This window comes from Numenius arquata, chromosome 3 (genome assembly GCF_964106895.1).
Source record: "Numenius arquata chromosome 3, bNumArq3.hap1.1, whole genome shotgun sequence".
Taxonomy (NCBI): domain Eukaryota; kingdom Metazoa; phylum Chordata; class Aves; order Charadriiformes; family Scolopacidae; genus Numenius; species Numenius arquata.
The window spans coordinates 62,549,170-62,567,048 of NC_133578.1; the positions used below are offsets into that span (position 1 = coordinate 62,549,170).

The window sequence follows — 17,879 nt, forward strand, 5'->3', positions numbered from 1 at the left end:
ACGCTTCTCAGTTTGAGAGCTACACAGCTTTCAGCATGGGAGCACTAACCTTGTTCCAATTTACATCTGAACACTTCTTCCTTCCACTCCTCACTCCATCTCCTCTTATCTCCAGCATTTGGTGCTTGTTGGAAACCATCGCTATATGCCTCCAATTCTAGTTTCTACAAATTGATCAATCCCAAACCAATCCTCAATTGTCTTTTCATCTAGTCTTCCGTAGGTAACACACCACTCAATGATTTTTGATGCTACTATTTTAACAAGCACATGACCAAAAGACACCAATAAAATAAATTTAAAAAAACACCACCACCCCCACAACAAAAAAAAAAACACCAAAAACTTCCAAGGAGACATTTCATACCTATTTGTTTGGTTTGGAAATTATTCTTCCTATTCCTAACGATAACTGCCACGTTTGGTCTAGTTCCTGAATACCTGGTGCTGTGACCTTGTCTTTCTTGTACGTGATGAGAGCTACATAACTAGAGAGCAACACATCAAAGTCTAGAAAATCATCCTCAGTAGAATTAAAATAATAATAAAATAAAAAATCCTGCCCTTGTAGCTTTAGTTACTCCTTGTAGCACTCAGGAATATGTTTTTCAACTAGAAGAACCACTTGGCTCAGGGGACGAAGACCTTCAGAATTTCCCGAGTAACAAAGACCTCCATTTTTAAGAGTGCTTGTTGTTCCACTGCGTGAGAAAGGCTTCTGTGTGTACCAGGAGTGGCACCCAGTGTCCAAACTGCATCCTTACAACAGCACTTCAATTCCTTTCTCAAACGCTCTTCCCTCAGTCCTCTCTCCCAGGCTGCAGCCACAGAAAATAGCAGCTTACGCTGTACATTTCATAAAGTATACTTTAAGTAAAGCAGTTTACATAAAGCTTTTGCCAAACTGTTTTAATCAACGGTGCATAGATGAATCACATTTTCAACTATTTAATGTGAAGAATTACTATGAAGTCCGATAAAATTTTTCAGTTAAGCCATGCACAGCTACAGATTTAAACTCGGAGTGAAATCAACATTTACTTAGACTATAATCTTTCAGCTGTACTCAACACCTGACTTAGTAGCCACAAGGTGACTTATTCCTGATCATTGGTATTGCTATTGGTATTAATCACTTAAAGAATTAGGAAAAAAAATATTTTCATGTTTTGCAGCTACGTGGGATTTTAAAGATCATCTTCTGCTTGGCTAAGACAACTAAGTAAAAATGAGAGTAACAAATCTAGCAAATAAATTCCTTTTGTTTCCTCCCAAAATTGATCAGAGGGGTAAGACTTCAGTTTAAACAAGATGCAACAGTTGGAGTAAGCTATACAGAAAGCTTTCCCCAACCTGCTGCAAAAGCTACAATTTCTAATTTTTTTTTCTCCCCTTCACTATCACAAACAGTTCAGAGTTGCACAAACTGGATCAAGATAAAACCCTTAATGATTACAACAGTTATCTGAAAGCATCAAACAGCTATGACTCTACTAGTAAGTAAGAATACAGTATGGAGCAATACAAACCGCTAAAAAAAAAAAAAAACCAAACATAAAAGTACCAAAAAAAAAGAATATGCTAGGGGAAAAAAAACAACACTCCAAACCAAAAACTACCATCTATTTCCATCTACATGTGGAAGTCCAATTGCAAATACCCCTTTCAGTAATTTTGCCAGACTTCAGCTGGTCAGTTTTCCTGTTTCACCACTATTCATACTCTCTCTCCCCTCGAACAACAAAGCCTGGCATTGCTCATCTTCCTTTCTGCCTCGCGTGTGCCAGTTTGAGGAACCTTACACGCACATCTTCGGGAGTCAAACGCCTTACAGCTAAGTGAAATTCTGAATTCATGAGAACATAAAAGATTAGATCTCAGTTATACTGCAAATATCTCTGAAGCAGCTTTTTCCAAACCGAAGGCACAAGACTGGCACAATATAACAGTTTATCAAGAACTCTAAAATCCTGATGTTCAGTGTTTGTAATACCTCCCTCGCTTACCCCTCTAACTTCTCTGCTGCATAAATGCACACTATAAAAGCTCCCAGATAAATCACACAGATTAGGGTTTGAAATATATATATAAAAATATATATTCAAACACACATATGGAATACCACATTCCGGTCTTGTTGAATTATTTGCCCGTTAAGATTTATTTCGTTTCAAGGAGACTTCCACTTGCAAAAACATGCCCACATTGCACAGCAAATATATCTCTGTTAGGTGCCTAATATGGCCAGGGAAACCATTTTGATTATTCTGTGCCTGCTTATGCATTGTCCTACAAAACAATAAGATAGAACAGCGAGAAACTAGCAATTAAGAGAGTCTGAATGCACATCGGGAATCACTAAAATCCACACCAGCCAAGTCAGGAACAATATGACTGATGAATAGGCCATATTATATTAGGATTGTTAGCAAGTGTTAAAAAATTATCCTTAGCAGATGTCCCTTATGACCTAAATATATCACACAAAGAACATGCCTGCCTTGTTTTCTAAAAAAGTTTTAAGAAATCTTTCCATTTCTATTATTGACTAAAACTCCACAGTGCTGCATGTTGGCTATAAATATGTGCATCAAGGATTTATCACACTAAACCTACGAGTATTTTACTGAAGAGTAAACAGTCTATTTTAATGTGTATTTTTCTACTGCATGAATTTACGCTGAACTGAAGCATGTAATCCAATAAAAGAAATCAAACTGTGTATTCAGCAAACAGTGAAACAAAAGACAAGCTGCACACTACAGCAACTTCTCCACCAATACACCGCAAACCAAAACATAGTAAATGTCTTGAAGTTAGATGGCTGAGAACAACCTTATCCGCAATGAATATATTTTGCAGATACATTCGATAAGGAATTATATAAATTTAACCTACTATACGCTATTACATGTGCAGCTATGCACACCCAGTAGAGCTTTACAGAGGTTTTATTTCCTTAAATTTTGCTGTTAGGATTCTATACTCTGACTCACCACACCATAGCAAAATGCAGGATTTGCTCAGTTCGAGCTTTTTCAGTTTCTCCATATATTTTTGACCGCATCACTGGATTTAACAACACTTATTAATTATAAATATATAATGCTAAAATACAGGTCTAAACCTCTCCTGAGGTTTTTTCTCTTTTCTATCAAAGATGAATTTTTCTCTAGAAAATCTTTTGAGTTTAGTAATCTTTGTGAATCCATTTCTTATCCCTTCAACTCCACTGCTGCAGTAGGTTTCCTGTTAGCAAAATGGATTTCAAGTCTGTTCCGCAAGTATATAATTCAATATTCAGTACTGAACTTTGGGCCAGTAACGCATCTGTGTCTTTCTAGCCATAAAATAAATACAAACACCATAAAGAAAAAAAGGTGCAATTTAATGTGTTCTATACGTTGAATATGTATCATTTTCTTCTGAAGAGAACAATGCTACATAATTTTTCCAGATTGCGCAGTTGAGAAATCCATAAAACATTGGGGAGTGAGAAACGCGAACCAAAGATTTTTCTTAATTTCCTACTACTACTTATTTCAATCAGTTTCTATTACTTTTTACCCAGATGTATTGATTTGAATTGTTGTTCAATAGAACTATAGGCATTTCCTTCATTTTGGCTCTCAGAATAAAATATTAGCACGTGGGATTTGTTCATTTTGCCGTGCTTTTCTTCAGCTCCCTCAAGTTTATTGCAGCATTCTTCAGGGAAGGAAATGGATAAATACTTGCATTAGGAAAAAAAAAGGAAAGGAGGAGGAATGGAAAGAGGTAATAAGAAGGTGTTAAAAGAGCACTCTTTTCCTCTTGGTCCAGTCACACTGGGAGAAGTGTTACCAAAAAGAACAAACAAGCTTAGAGTCAAAACATCTGGCCAAAGCTACAGGGGAACACAGGGACCACAAGTAATCGGGTCTCTTAAGAAAGGACATGTTAAAACATGCAAAAAAGCCCAGAGAGAGCGATCCAGGCAGCCCAATGCGAGTGTCCACGCCTGTAGCACGTTGTCCAAGACTGAAGAGTCACCATCAAGATGATACAGAAAGAAGCAGAAAGTTTTTACCAGAATTGACAACACGATCTTTGCACAGTCTGGGTTTCCTTCTGAATGAAGCTTTACTGCCTCCAAACACAGAGGCAGACTGAAGCTTCTACTTTTCTAACTTTTAGGCACCCAAGGAGGCACCTACCTCAGTTGGGTAAGACGAATACAGGATCTACCACGATGTATATTATATGTTCTAGCAATTGCCTGAAAAAAACCCTGTTTCCTGAAAACAGAAATGGTTATATCCAGACCTTTTTTCCTGAATTGCGGTACAGCAAAATTCAAATGCTCAGTAAATGACAGAGTACACTGGGGGAGGGAAAAAAACACCAGCAAGTTTCACCTTTGCCATATGTTCACAGCAATATCATTTCATAAACTAATGTGTAATAGAACAGCTAAAAGAATTACTTGGGAGTCTCTGCTTGTAATAGGAACTAGCACATTAGATATTGTTTACCATAATATTTCCACAAGTTAATGATAAAATATAACTATGAAGTCATTTGCATATGTATGATTTAAAGTGTGGAGGAATATAAAATATTTTTGTATTTCAGAGTTCTTGCATATTCCCAAAACTGAACAAATAATACATTAAATGAATTTGTAAAATAAAAAATAAAAAAATCAAACAACCTTTAAATTCTTTGTAACTTATAAATAATCAGTACATTTTCTCTCCCCTAATAAACAGTAAGCGTAAGACAATGTTTCCAAATCACTATCACAAATTATAATATCAGCATAAAATTCAGACTGATACCTGAAATCAAAGAACAAATATTAAACATCTGAATATACTTTTATTATTTAGTTATCCTCTTCTGTGCACTTTCATGTCTTTAGTCAGAATTGAGTTGATTATATTAGCAACAAAAATCAAATTCTGAATAGCTAATTTGTACTATTTTACCTAAATTGCAGGAAAAAAAAAAAAAAGAAATTGAACTTTCATATTGCCGATTACGTAAAAATTAATGAGTTTCTGCAAGTGCTACAAAACTATATGGAATATCCCTCCAGCAAACTAAATGATCATATCTCATGATTATAAGCAAGGAATACATTTAACATAGAACACAAAATATGAAATAAAAATCTCCTGGCTTCAAGCTCAAAACTTGCATATAGTGAAATGGCTGAATGCAAAACTGAGCTGGATACAGTTTTCCAGCTCGTTCTAACGCTGCTACAAAATAGTTGCATACAGCAAACTACTTAAACTAATTTCATTTTTAGGATTACTAAATGATTATTCTTAAGCATCATTTTCAGTAACATTCAGCATGAAAGTTTATTAGATATGTTAATTTCCATTGCAATTGTGATTATTTAAAAAAAGAAAAATCAAACTATGACTTTTTCAGATTTTAAGCAACCACAAGGTTTTATGTTTAAAATTACTCAAGGAAAAATGCCATGAAATGTGTTTCCTTTTAAAAAAAAAAAAGCGCAGCATTTCTGTGTTTAAAAGCAAATCACACTAACTTCTTTTGCAGCAAAATCTTAATGGGACTGGATTTAAACAAAACTTTAATATGCCTGGTGCTTTAAAGAGCAAAGTGATTTCTCTTTTTTTGATTTGAAATTAGACATTGAACAAAAGGATTTACCTACCACTTTAAAGCATTGCCTCTAGAATAAAAATCAACTTGAAAATTCAGGAATGCAATAAACAAAGCATTTTGGGCATTTCATGCAATACTATCAGAAAAGGAATAGCTTATATGCAGTTTTTAAGTGTAGCAGTATAAGCCTACTTAAATAAGCTAAGAAGATCCATCACAAGTGCTATCTCCTGTTTCTTAGTTACAGGTGGTAGAATCGGGAGGCAAAGAAGAGAACCCGCAAAACAAGAAAGCTCCTCTTCTGCTTTTAGGATACATATATACACACAAAAGTCTCTAAATCAAATTCTACCCATCTGTACAGTTCCTTAGAATGCGCAGCACATTTAGGATGATTTAAGAAACGGGAAAAAAAAAAAAACCAAACCAAAAACACACACCATTGAGTCAGTAGAGCTGTATTTAATTCAATGCACCTTGAAACATATTTTTCGGAATACATTTGTATCGGAGACTATTTATCAGCTGAAAGTCCCGCGTACCCCCTGCTGCCCCCCCGCCCGCCGCAGGTTTCCCGGCGGGGACGCAGCCGGTGCGCTGGGTGCGAGCGCCCTCTAACGGGCACCCCCCGGCCGCTGCCGCCACCCTGCGGGAACGCGCTTGGAAATGGAGGGGAGGAAACCCACGCGTGCTTTGTCTGCACCTTCCTCTCTCGTGTCTCAGATAATTAAAAGCGCTTTTTCGTAGGGCTTTATATTACAAAAACATACTCTGTGGTACGTTGCTGTATGTGATATAGACAAGTCCACGCATCCGCATACACCGGGCATTACAGACTGCGCCGCGAAAAGCAGCCTTTCACCTGAATTTCTTTGCCCAATAAAGACAAAAACCTCAAGCAGAGATAAGTCTACAAAGCATGAAAACTTGTGCAAAACATTTAACGTGCTGCATGCCCACCACTCCACTGAACCATTACAATTATGCAAACGGTATCAATATTAGCTTCCTTTCAGGAAACCAATCAAGAACTCGCACAAGTCACAGGTAAAGTACAAAATAACACAGGTGTGATTAGCAGCTTTATTAAAGAAACTTGATTATGTGATATATCTTATCACATGACAACTAAGCACACCTAAAAACCAACCTCTCTGTCAATGGGTAAATTCCAATATCAGCTCTGGCAACCCACAAAAAAACCCCGAAACAATAGACAAGACTGTTTGGCATGTTTAACATGTGACCATCCACCCTCTATCAAAATCATCTGAATTTCTCTTACAAATTAATCTCTACCAAGTCTACCAGCTATTTCATGAATTCTTTACAACCAAATGATAAAGAAAAAACCCAATTTAAGATTCAATACTCCCTTAAATAGAGCACAAAGTGAAACTTTCATAAACGCATACACAAACCTGATGGGGTTTTGCCAACACTTGGTAATTGAAAAGTCAACATTTACATACTATAGCTTTCTTCCAAAATTACTATAACAACTTATGAAAAACATGGTTGAGGAATGCAGATAAATGGACTGCAACTGGACCCAGAACCAAGGCTGTGATTTAGGAGCTTTTGGGTCATCTGTTCTTGCTCTTAGTGAAATAAAACTTGAATTTCATATAACTGGATTTCTGCATTTCATAAACATTCCATTTTCCTACAACAAAAGACAATACACATGACCCTCTCTATTTTTGACAACTGTTATACCTAAAGAGAACAAACCTAAACAAAACAAAAAAAACCCCACAGAAAAAAAATGTCAGCTGAAGTTGCGCGTGCCTATTCAGAACACGGTTACAGCGTGTTCAAGTCCTGCAACAATATAAGAGAAATAAAAGATACACCTACAGCGAAAAACCTTTAAGTTATAATACTATCAGATTTAACATGGGAATAACTGGAAGCTGTTTTCACAAGAAGAAGTGACAAAATGTAGCCGTGACAGAAGTCCTTGCAGAAAGGAGATGAATCAACACTGCTAGGGGGCTGTGATTTAATCACATCACGACTTCCACAGAAGTACTAGCAAAAGAAATCAACCTTCACATAGTCCATAAGGCCCATACAGGTATATACGTACTGCCTGGGAGATTCTGGTTTGACCATACAGGGGTTTCAAGCACCTTTGGGATTCATACTACCTCTCCAGTTGTACTCACAAGGCTGTTTGTGAAGCTATGCTATTAACTTGATAAAAGAAAAAAGTAGAAGACAGTAGCCTTTTTTATTAAGATACTTTATAAAAAGCCAAAATCGCCCCAACACCACCACACCTGAGACACAGGATGCATAAGGACTCGCGTGACTTTGGTCTTGAAGCCCCAGTAACGTCAAACCAGCGTAGCAGACCACAGGCTTCACCTCAAGAAATGCATCCTCAGGAAGATCCTCCAATAAACTAGGAAGGGCCTTAACACAGCCAACACTCACTTCCATCTTGCTGCAGCAGGCAACAGTTCAACAGTCCCTTCCAACTCTAACCATTCCACGATTCTGTGATCCAGTTTGTTGCTTTCTCTTAAATTAACTTTTCTAAGCGTGTTCTTTTTAGCTACCTGAGCTCTGCTTCTGCAAGGATCACATATCGCAGGTCACTGTACTGGCAACACTGGAGGTAGGGCTCAGCGGTATGAACTGCTGCTACCTCTGGCCAATTAAAACCCTGAAAAAAGTACTATAGAGGAGCTACACCGTGTTTCTCCACATGCAACTGCATTCATTTGAGGTTAAATAGAAGTCACAAACAAAGAAAATTATGAGTGCTTTTGTGGAAATGTTGCACTATGTTATTTCTAGTTGTTACTGACTGATGATACAAGTGAATAACAACCTACAGCACAGAAAAATATGTGTATTAGGATCTTTAAACATCTAGATACTTCTAACCTGAAAATTGAAAAACAAAATTAACCTTCTCAGGTAAGAAAGTAAAAATCACGTTGGGGGGCAGGAAGGGGTGAGGAGGAGAAGGCAGTGTCACCTTTTCATCCGAAGCATTTTAGAGGAAGTCTAATGAAAACTCTGCACAGTTATAAGAGAAGAAAAAGTTACGACCTTCTAGAACGTATTTTGATGTGTAATTATATAACTGTCTCAAAGTTTCTATTGGCATAATTACCACAGCACCTAATTTATGATCTCAGCTTTGTAAGGTACTAAAATATATCAGGTTGAAATAATATCTGTTTCAAAATACCTTGTAAAAGTAACATCTCACAAGATCTATAAAGAATTACAAGATGTATGCTACGTTTTTAACTGTTGTTTTCCATTAAAGGAATATAAATTCCCTTTACACAGGGAGAAGAGCTACTCAAGGAATAGCAGCACTAAAGATAAAAATAATGAAGTGCAAAGACTGAACTTAGCATGTTGCTTAGAAACACCATTTATAGTCAAGAATAATACATTCATTTCTTAGGAAGAAAATACACCTCATGCATCACACCTTTTTTGTAAACCTTAACTGAAAGAAAGCAAAACTCTGCTCAGACAAAAGCTTGGAAGTGCCCTAAAGCGAAAGTAATTCTCAGAAAACTACCCTCACAAAGACAAGCTGGGGTACTGCATCATTTCACAGAAGTGCCTAAGCCAAAAATCCTTAAAGCAGAAAACTGATTTTCTTTAACAAGAGTTGAATCCATCGGGTGGAGGATGGGAGGAGTGGGAGCACGGGAATAGGGGTTGTACATATAAGATAACTGAAAGTATCTTCTTCGACTTTAAGATCTGTGTTTTGAGAAATAAATTCAATACCTATGAGGATTTGAGTGCACTAGTAACAAGGAAACACAGTTATCTGAAAAGTAAATGCCTGCCCAAAAGTCCAGAGTGCAGCCCCAAAACATCAAAACGTTTGCGTTGAAGCATCTTTTGCTGAAGACTCAACAACATACCCGCAATTCTGCAATTTCCCTCCATCTCTCCAGCTCACACATCATCAACTAAACTTCACCTACAGATTTCTAACACAGAGCTGGGTTGAACCCTCCCACCCCCCCTCCAAAAATCTCGTGCTGCAGCTGCAGCAGGCCAGCCTAGGTGTTTAAGACTTCCCTGACAGGAAAATCTTACCAAAAAATTACACTTTGTAAAACAAATCGTAGGAAGATGACACTGAAGGAGAAACTTTCCAAGATGAAAAACACCTGTGGATTCATAAATGGTAGACAGTCCTCCCAGACTTCTAATAAGAATTACTTGAAGCTAAAAAAACTTCCTGTGTTTTCTGTAGTTTCTAGAAATAGTCCAATTCAAATTGCACTAAAAAAACGTTCTTGCGCTAAAAGAACAGGTTTGGGTATGGGTTTTTTTTAAATTAAAAATTTCATTTTTGAATTAATTCTGTTGCAGCAAATAGACAAAACTTAATATTATCTCAGGCATTAGCAGCAAGAGACAAAATGGCACCGTAACAAAAGTGTATCTAAGCATATCTGAAGAAATGGTTGTTGCTAACAAGTTAGAAACACAACTTCATCAAACTGATTCTTAAACGTCAGGCATACCTATTTCAAGTTCAAATTAAGGATACTTTCTTAGCACCCTCAAAAATGTGTTTTACATTAGATTTGCTCAGTTTAAAAAGGAAAACATTAGCTTAAATGTCTCTTGCCAATTATCCAACAGTTTGTTTGCTCAAATATCACCCTCCTGCACGTAAGCTCAATTCCTTTGACAACGATCACCTCAAGACCACAAGGCAAATGAGTGTTTTTCAGGTGACCTATTCCTAGAGCTCTTGCAAAATGATACAGAAGAAATTACTTTTTGGGTGTATTCATTCAATTCTCAGCACAGCAGATTAGGAGTTTGCCAACAGATAACCGCACCGTGGTTGCTCCCTGTTTCCTCCCGTCAGGAGAGGGGCAGCTGGGGAGCGTGGCCCTTCAGCCAGTGCAACAGTCCCTACAGTAACATACGGTCAAGTATGACCAAAGTCCGCTAAGAAATGCTTTCTGCAGGCCCAGAAACTTCCAATCTCCACAGGATTGTTCCTATTACAGAATCTTAGACAAGAAGGGGAAAAAAAAAGAATTACAATATACACTAAGCAAGAAGAAAAGACAATACAACATTAGTCTGACCAAAGAGAACAACGTTAAGTATCATGCTGGGTGATGCAGGCACTGAAGCGCCAAGACCTTTATTCTTTCCTTCCGTATCTCTGGGCCTGAATTTGTGCAAACATATTAAGTCAGTTGTGATACTGATGTAAACAAGTCTTAGGGGGAGGGAGGTGCCTTGTTTGGTTTGGGTTTTAGCATCCTGAATTTTAAGGTTCTGACATAAAACGAGAGATTTCTCTGCTGGAGTATCTGTATCTCGAAGGAAAATAGAATCATCTGAAAATCTGACCAGATGCTTGCATAGGGAAACATAGCTCCAGGGAAAACAACCAAGGAGTCTTTGTAAAACATAATTGTTTTTCACATTGGCAAGACAGAAGACACTCTATATAGAGCCTTAAAAGGTACCTAATGCTCAGCTGGCAGCCTCAAGAGACATTTTGTTTGGGTTTTCATCTTCCCCAGCCTCTCCACACAGGTCAAAGGGCTGACCAGACCCTAAGGAAAGGGAATGCAGAATGAATGTGGGCACTGTGCGTTTCCTGAACGGTTCAGTCTGTTTAACTGTATTTTACTGAGAAGAATACAGTGAGAACCTTTCTGTGGCCCATACGGTAGAGGCTAGGGAAGATGAAAATCAATATAAAATAGCTGTTGAGGTTGTCTTAATAGGGTTCAACTACCTGAAAGGAGGTTGTAGCAAGGCGGGGGTCAGTCTCTTTTCCAAGTAGCAAGCAACAGGACGTTTCAGGTTGCGCCCGGGGAGGTTTAGGTTGGATATTAGGAAAAATTTCTTCACTGAGACAGTTGTAAAGCATTGGAACAGGCTGCCCAGAGAAGTGGTGGAATCACCATCCCTGAAGGTATTTAAAAGATGGGTAGATGTGGCAATGAGGGACATGGTTTAGTGGTGGACTTGGCAGCGTTGGGTTAACGACTGGACTGGATCTTAGAGATCTTTTCCAACCTAAATGATTCTATGATTTAGCACTGGCAAGCTCCCATGGCCTGGCTGCAAACTCCCTGTCACTGCTAGAGGCACGTGTTAGTGTCACTGCGATAGGTTCACTTTCCTCTCCGGCTACAGCTCACTCCTTCTGTGCCTGCAGCATGGGAACAGAAGGTCAACAAGCTAAGACATCCAGCTGAGGGAAGCTTCATAAGCATTGCCTTTTGCACCTTTCTTAATGCCAGGATTATTGCCTACTTGCTGGAAAAAGAAAGACCGGTAACAAGAGTCACTTTCTTGAAATACAGTTTTTCCCAAGTAGAAACAGTTGAACCTTGCATACAAGATCACAGGCTTACAGCTTCAGCATGGCTGTCATCTATGGTGAGATCAATCCATCCCGGAAACCAAATTAATTTCACTCTTTGCTTGCCCATCAGCTACATGGAAATAATTTAACTGTTTTCTACAGAAAAAAATTGAAGCATGGGCTCCAATTAAAAATTTAATTACTCCAATCCTTTGAAGAGCTCCAGAAAAGGAAGAATCTTTAAAACACCTTTTAGGCTTTAGTAAAATATAGTTCTGACTCAAGCACCATATTAATGTAGGACAATCAAGATTCCCTTCTGTTTTGTGGGTGGTTTTTTTTTGTACAGCAAATTGTACAATCCAACAACAGAAGCAATAATCAGATAAGAAACCTTACCAACTTGCAAAGAATTCTGACCTCTGTTTCAAAGGCAGAGTCTAAGATTCTCTTATAATAAGATAAAACATTAATTCAATAATAACTAACCTCATTATAAGCAAGAAAAAGCAGTTTATACTTTAAGCAATCTCTTTATACTGAATTATCAAAATTAGATAGACTCATGCTTCCAGCCGCAACTACTTTGACTATATTGTGTCTTTAGTTACTCTTGGAGTTAAACTGTCTCTCTTTACGCCCTAATAAAGAAGCGTTTGTACTAGTATCATTAAACATACATACATACATATTACCAAGATTAGAATTCTAAGCTTTTCAGGTTTAGTTTTTAAGTTTTATACTGTTTTGTGTCAAGCCAATTATACTGACTTACAGTGGCAATAACAAAATATTACTAGGACCAACAAGAAAACACCAAGACAGATAGAAACCACCAATGCTACTTCTAGCTCACTTGGAGAAGCAAAAATATCACCCAGATTTCAAGTTAACCAGTACCTCTTAAACTTACAAAGCACTGCTCTCCAGGCTTTCGAGTACTTAACACATACAAATAAATCTACAGAGAGGCAATCTATACGCCTGAGTACATACATATATATACATACATAATACACACACAGCCATTTTCATAAAAAGCTTTAAAGTCTATATGAATTACAGACTGGAAACTTATGTAACTTCCTGTGTGGACAGTCTTACTCTAAAATAAGTGTGTCCATATAATACAGTATTTATCCCTGTAATTTTCCTTACATAGACAAGATTTCAGTTGGATATCCAGGATGGCATCGTGAGTAACCCATTGATACCTCAAGTCAAATGGAATCACTTTCTGATCACATACAAGCTTTTGGTCACTGTGGGGGAAAAAAAATAAAAATCCTTTTTTGCACATAGGGATTTTTATTTTTTTTTTTGCCCTACAGTTTTGCAAAACTGTAACCATTACCTTCATCGAAGTCTGCATCATCTTCTGTATGCTGAGGGAAAGGGAAGCAGTTTGTGATTTCGAGTCTGTCATCTACCACAAGACCCAGCAGCACTCCCTGGACCACTTCATTCCCCTGTCCTTCTTCTTGGTAATGTTTAATGATCTTTAAGACAACCTAGAACACGAAGACAAGAAAATCATATTATGCAATGGCTTTTTTTGTCCTTAAACTATATATTCAGAATTTTTAAATTGTTGAAGTGTTGCATAAATTAGACCTGCAAACCAAGTGAGCTTCTGGCTTAAACACGAGCAATTTTAATACAGGTTGAAGAACTAGAGGCCATCCTAATATTACAGGAGAATAAAAAAAGACCATTAAATGAATGGTTAAAATGCAGTTCTAAACCAATTTTCTGCAACACCCTTCTAAAATGAAATATTGATCTTTTTTACTTTACCTTGTTACTCTGTTAAAAGCTACCTTGTAGGGGCAATAAGCTCCTTCCTGAGGGAAACATTGCACAAGAAACTATCAAAACACCTTGAAAATAACTATGTAGAAACTGGTAGGAAATTTTTAAAAGCCACAAAATGCATCAAATTTCAGTTGCACTAACCTTCAAAATTACATCTCATTGCAGTTTTACTTCAGATGATAACATAATTTATATTTTGTAAACTATGTGTCATAGGATACTTAAGAATAATGAATGATAAAAGAAAGAAAAAAAGGAGCACAAATTACTCAGCATATTTTTAATAATACAATTCTCACTTCCTTCCCTAAATCTGAACTCCACAATGAATAATTCTCATGAGATGATACTGTAAATTGGAACAGTATGAACAAAACCACTCAAAAATAGTCAATCATTTGCCAGAAACACTTTACACTTAAGTAGAATTTTATGCTTAACAACAAGAACCAGAACAAGATAAGACACTAACCACAATCACAGACTTGAAAGAACTAACACTTTAATTTCACTAAAACCTAATCCATCCAAGCAAAATGCACCAGAAAACGTCTGATGACTAAGTTGTCATTAAAGCAATAGTACTTTAATGTCTGTTGGCAAACAGACTAGTATAATGGCTCAACCACCCACCCTGAGAACAGATTTTGTACAAATGCTGTTATTTAGAGAACATTCTACAGTGGAAAAAACCCAAAAAGTTAAGCTCATATTTGCACATCAGGAACATATATTTGTCCCTAGCTTTCTCCTTAGCTGTTTAGCAGAACTTTATGTCACAGTTTTAAAAATAGAGTGCCACAATATAGGTTAAACAGAAGAAAAAGGTGACTAGAAAAGAAATACTTTACAAACATATTGCCTTCTTGGGGTAAAATGGGAAAACAAGAGCTTCACATACAGCCTGTTTGTGAGGTGGAAGGAGAACAGAAAATAAATACCTTTCCCAACTAATTTGGATCTAAGTAGTGAACAGGACTAACACCCACTGATTCTTTGTTTATTCACAATACAACCCACTTTGCTTTCTCCTGCATCCAGATACACTTGGAGTGAAGCCTCTCAATCACAGGTAGAGAACACTTTCACCTCAATACACATTCACATCTGTCCCGCAAGTCCATTGAGGCCGCACCTTTTAATCCAATTTGTTAAAAGAGGTCTACAGAGCACAGAGAGAGATACTTCGGCTACATAAATCTCATTTCATGGGAAAACAGTAAGGAAATTAAGATCAGTGGGCAGTGAAGTAGAACTTAACAATGTTGAAAGCAGTACAGCAAACACCAGCTCGAGATCACCTAGACGTAGAAGATGGATGCCTTCTACCACAGAGCCAGCATATAAATAATATTCAACTTGCATTTAGTGTGAAGTTGAGGTTTATCATGCATTTGCCATAAGATCTGTTCCCTACAGTCAACGAATCCATAACTAACTGGAGAGATTACAGCACAGCATGCTGCCTACTAATAACTATTCTCAACATCTTTAAGGTCTTGTAAGCTTCACCTTTTCCGGTATTTTTCTCTTCATTTGCTCTTGAGTTTTGTATGCACATTGGCTGCCCCTCTTACTGTGAATCCTGTTTGCCCATTGACTCCGTTCCAGGAGAATTTGTGACATGACACCAATTTTATCACAGCGTTTCTGATGATAATTGCTCACAGAAAGCAGCCACAAATGAAAAGAGGATGTGCTGTCATCGAGTCCCAATGATTTTTCAGAGAGATAAAACCAGGAGTTCAAAACTCTTAAAAGCTAACCAAATACCCCAATGCTCAACGAAGTAATAACATACGTAAGTCTGCAGTTTTCAATCTCCAGCCTGAAGACCACAGCAGATACTATCCAGGGAGATACAGACCCCAGTTTAGTCCTACCTGCAAGCTTGTTTTCTAAGGGAGTCTGAGAGAGGTAACACAGAAGGTCATGAACTCACTACTCTAAATTTCACACCCCTTAGCAAGCTGCAGAACTTCAGGTTTATGACTGCACTGGAAAATACATTAGCTACCGAAATAATTTACAAAAGATAAAGGAACAAGTCTGAGAAATGCATCCAGTGACATGATTCCTGTTTTTTTGTTCTTTGTTCTAGAGAGTTTTATTTAGTGCATAAGACACAAGCCTTTAGTACAGCTCGGTCTTAAAATTGGATTGAAAAACCTGCCATCAAACTACTACCATATGACCAAGAGGGAAACATGCACTGGAACTCGTGTCTCAGTACTAAAACCAGACCTTCAAGTGTACAGTAGAACCATTTCTCTAGAGATAACAAGACCAGTTTCAAATATTTAAAATGTCGTTTCCATTTATTTGCTAGTCCTAATACAGCAGGAAAAGCTGATCACTATACAAATGACAATGCCATGACATTTCCTGATTTCACTGAACAAACCAATACTTAAGTAAACCATGCATGCCCCCCTCCCCCCAAAAAATACTAACTTGTATCTAGACATTTCCCAAAAAGAGATGTTATGTTCATGAAGCATCAGAACAGAATCAGAATAGTTTCATTGTTCTGAAAATAAATGCAAGTGTTAATATAAATAATGCAAGTAACGCAACCCACTAAGAAATACAAATCAATTTTTCCAAATGACACAGAAAAAAAAAAAATCGCAGAGAAATCTAAACAAACGCCAGAATAACCCATCTTTCGTCAATGCAGCTGGCCAACTAGAAAAGGCTATGTACTCAAGTAGAAAAAGTATCAAGTAATTAGACTTACTGTTAAAAAAGAGATTTCTAAATTCTTATACCTCTGCACACATAAATCAATGATGATATGAAGCTTGACTTATTATGTAAGAAATATTTAGGTACAGAAAGACTCTTTAGAAAGGGATATACAAATAACTACTAAATAAAACTCAAGAGTCCCCCAGCCTTGTAAAAATACCAAAGCAATTTAACCACTTGGAGTAGCCACTTGTCAGATTTTAATGGCCATTACTCCTCAATTAACAAAAATGGGGAAAAAAGCTTGCAGTTCAGCAGTGTTTCTAATCTTCAAGCCTTCAAAGCACGGCTCAAACATTAAGAACGTATTCATACTACAAAAAAAGAACCATTCTGAAACTATTAAAAACTTCAAAGACACATATTTTAGCTGTAGGAGTATAATGCCAAATTCTAACTTTGGCTACGTCCCGACATCACATTTGTTCATTTCAGAAGTTTGTATCTCATTACAGAAATACCTATAACACAAACCGTCAGCTGAATTATTGTAAGCCTTTGGGGGATCCTGGGAAGATTCCACTGCATGGACACGAATATGCCAAGATGCATGTTTCTGTATTTCTCTAAAGAGAGACAACAGCAAACCAAAGCTCTGAAGATTCATTTGTGAATGTGTTCCAGAGAGCTGAAAGTCATCACATTGAATCCAGATTTCCAGTACCTGTCTCACAGATGTGCTATCAAACACAAGAGAGCTTCTGTTAGCCCACTGGATACACGATGTAACAAGCTGATTTACAGTCTTAAATCAAGTACTTAAATCTTTTTGAATGCTTAACGTTTTTTCCCACCCAAGAAAGCTTTATCGGCACAACCACTAGCACCAATTGCCAGCATCTGGGGAGAGGATGGGGAGAGAGTGTAAATAACACTGTGTTATGTAGCTGTTTTCAAACCAACCATAACCGACATGGGCATCAAATGTGGAAGATGCCATAACGCCACATCCTCTCAATATTTAACACTACTGAAACTGTGATCAATATTTAGCTCCACAAAAGAGTCTTGAAAGCTTTACCGCTAATAGCGTCTGATATATTTTGAATACATTCATATCACATACGGAGCCTTCTCCACAGGAATTCTTAAAATTCAAACCATGAACTTTTACATTTAAGCGTTACAGCATGAGCAATTTTATTTAAACTCTTAGCATAGGCAAAGTTCAAGAGAGAACTGTTAATGTAGTTTTTTAAATGGATAGATCACAACCATGATTACTAACGACAGTTCATGCCATTGAGTTTGAATTATGCTAAACTTAAGGATGCCTAGAATCAAGACATTTACCTGATATGCATAAAATGCATACATGACACCTCTAGAAAAAAAAAGAGCTAGTTGA

General features: G+C 37.3%; 1 protein-coding gene across 1 annotated transcript in view; it reads right to left on the reverse strand.

Moving 5' to 3' along the window:
- Nucleotides 1-17,879, reverse strand: part of EIF3H (eukaryotic translation initiation factor 3 subunit H) — a 90,522-nt gene that overhangs the window by 54,555 nt on the left and 18,088 nt on the right. Inside the window, exon 2 of the mRNA XM_074145204.1 lies at nucleotides 13,320-13,476. Coding sequence (XP_074001305.1) covers nucleotides 13,320-13,476 — 157 coding nt within the window. The remainder of the gene's footprint in view (nucleotides 1-13,319; nucleotides 13,477-17,879) is intronic.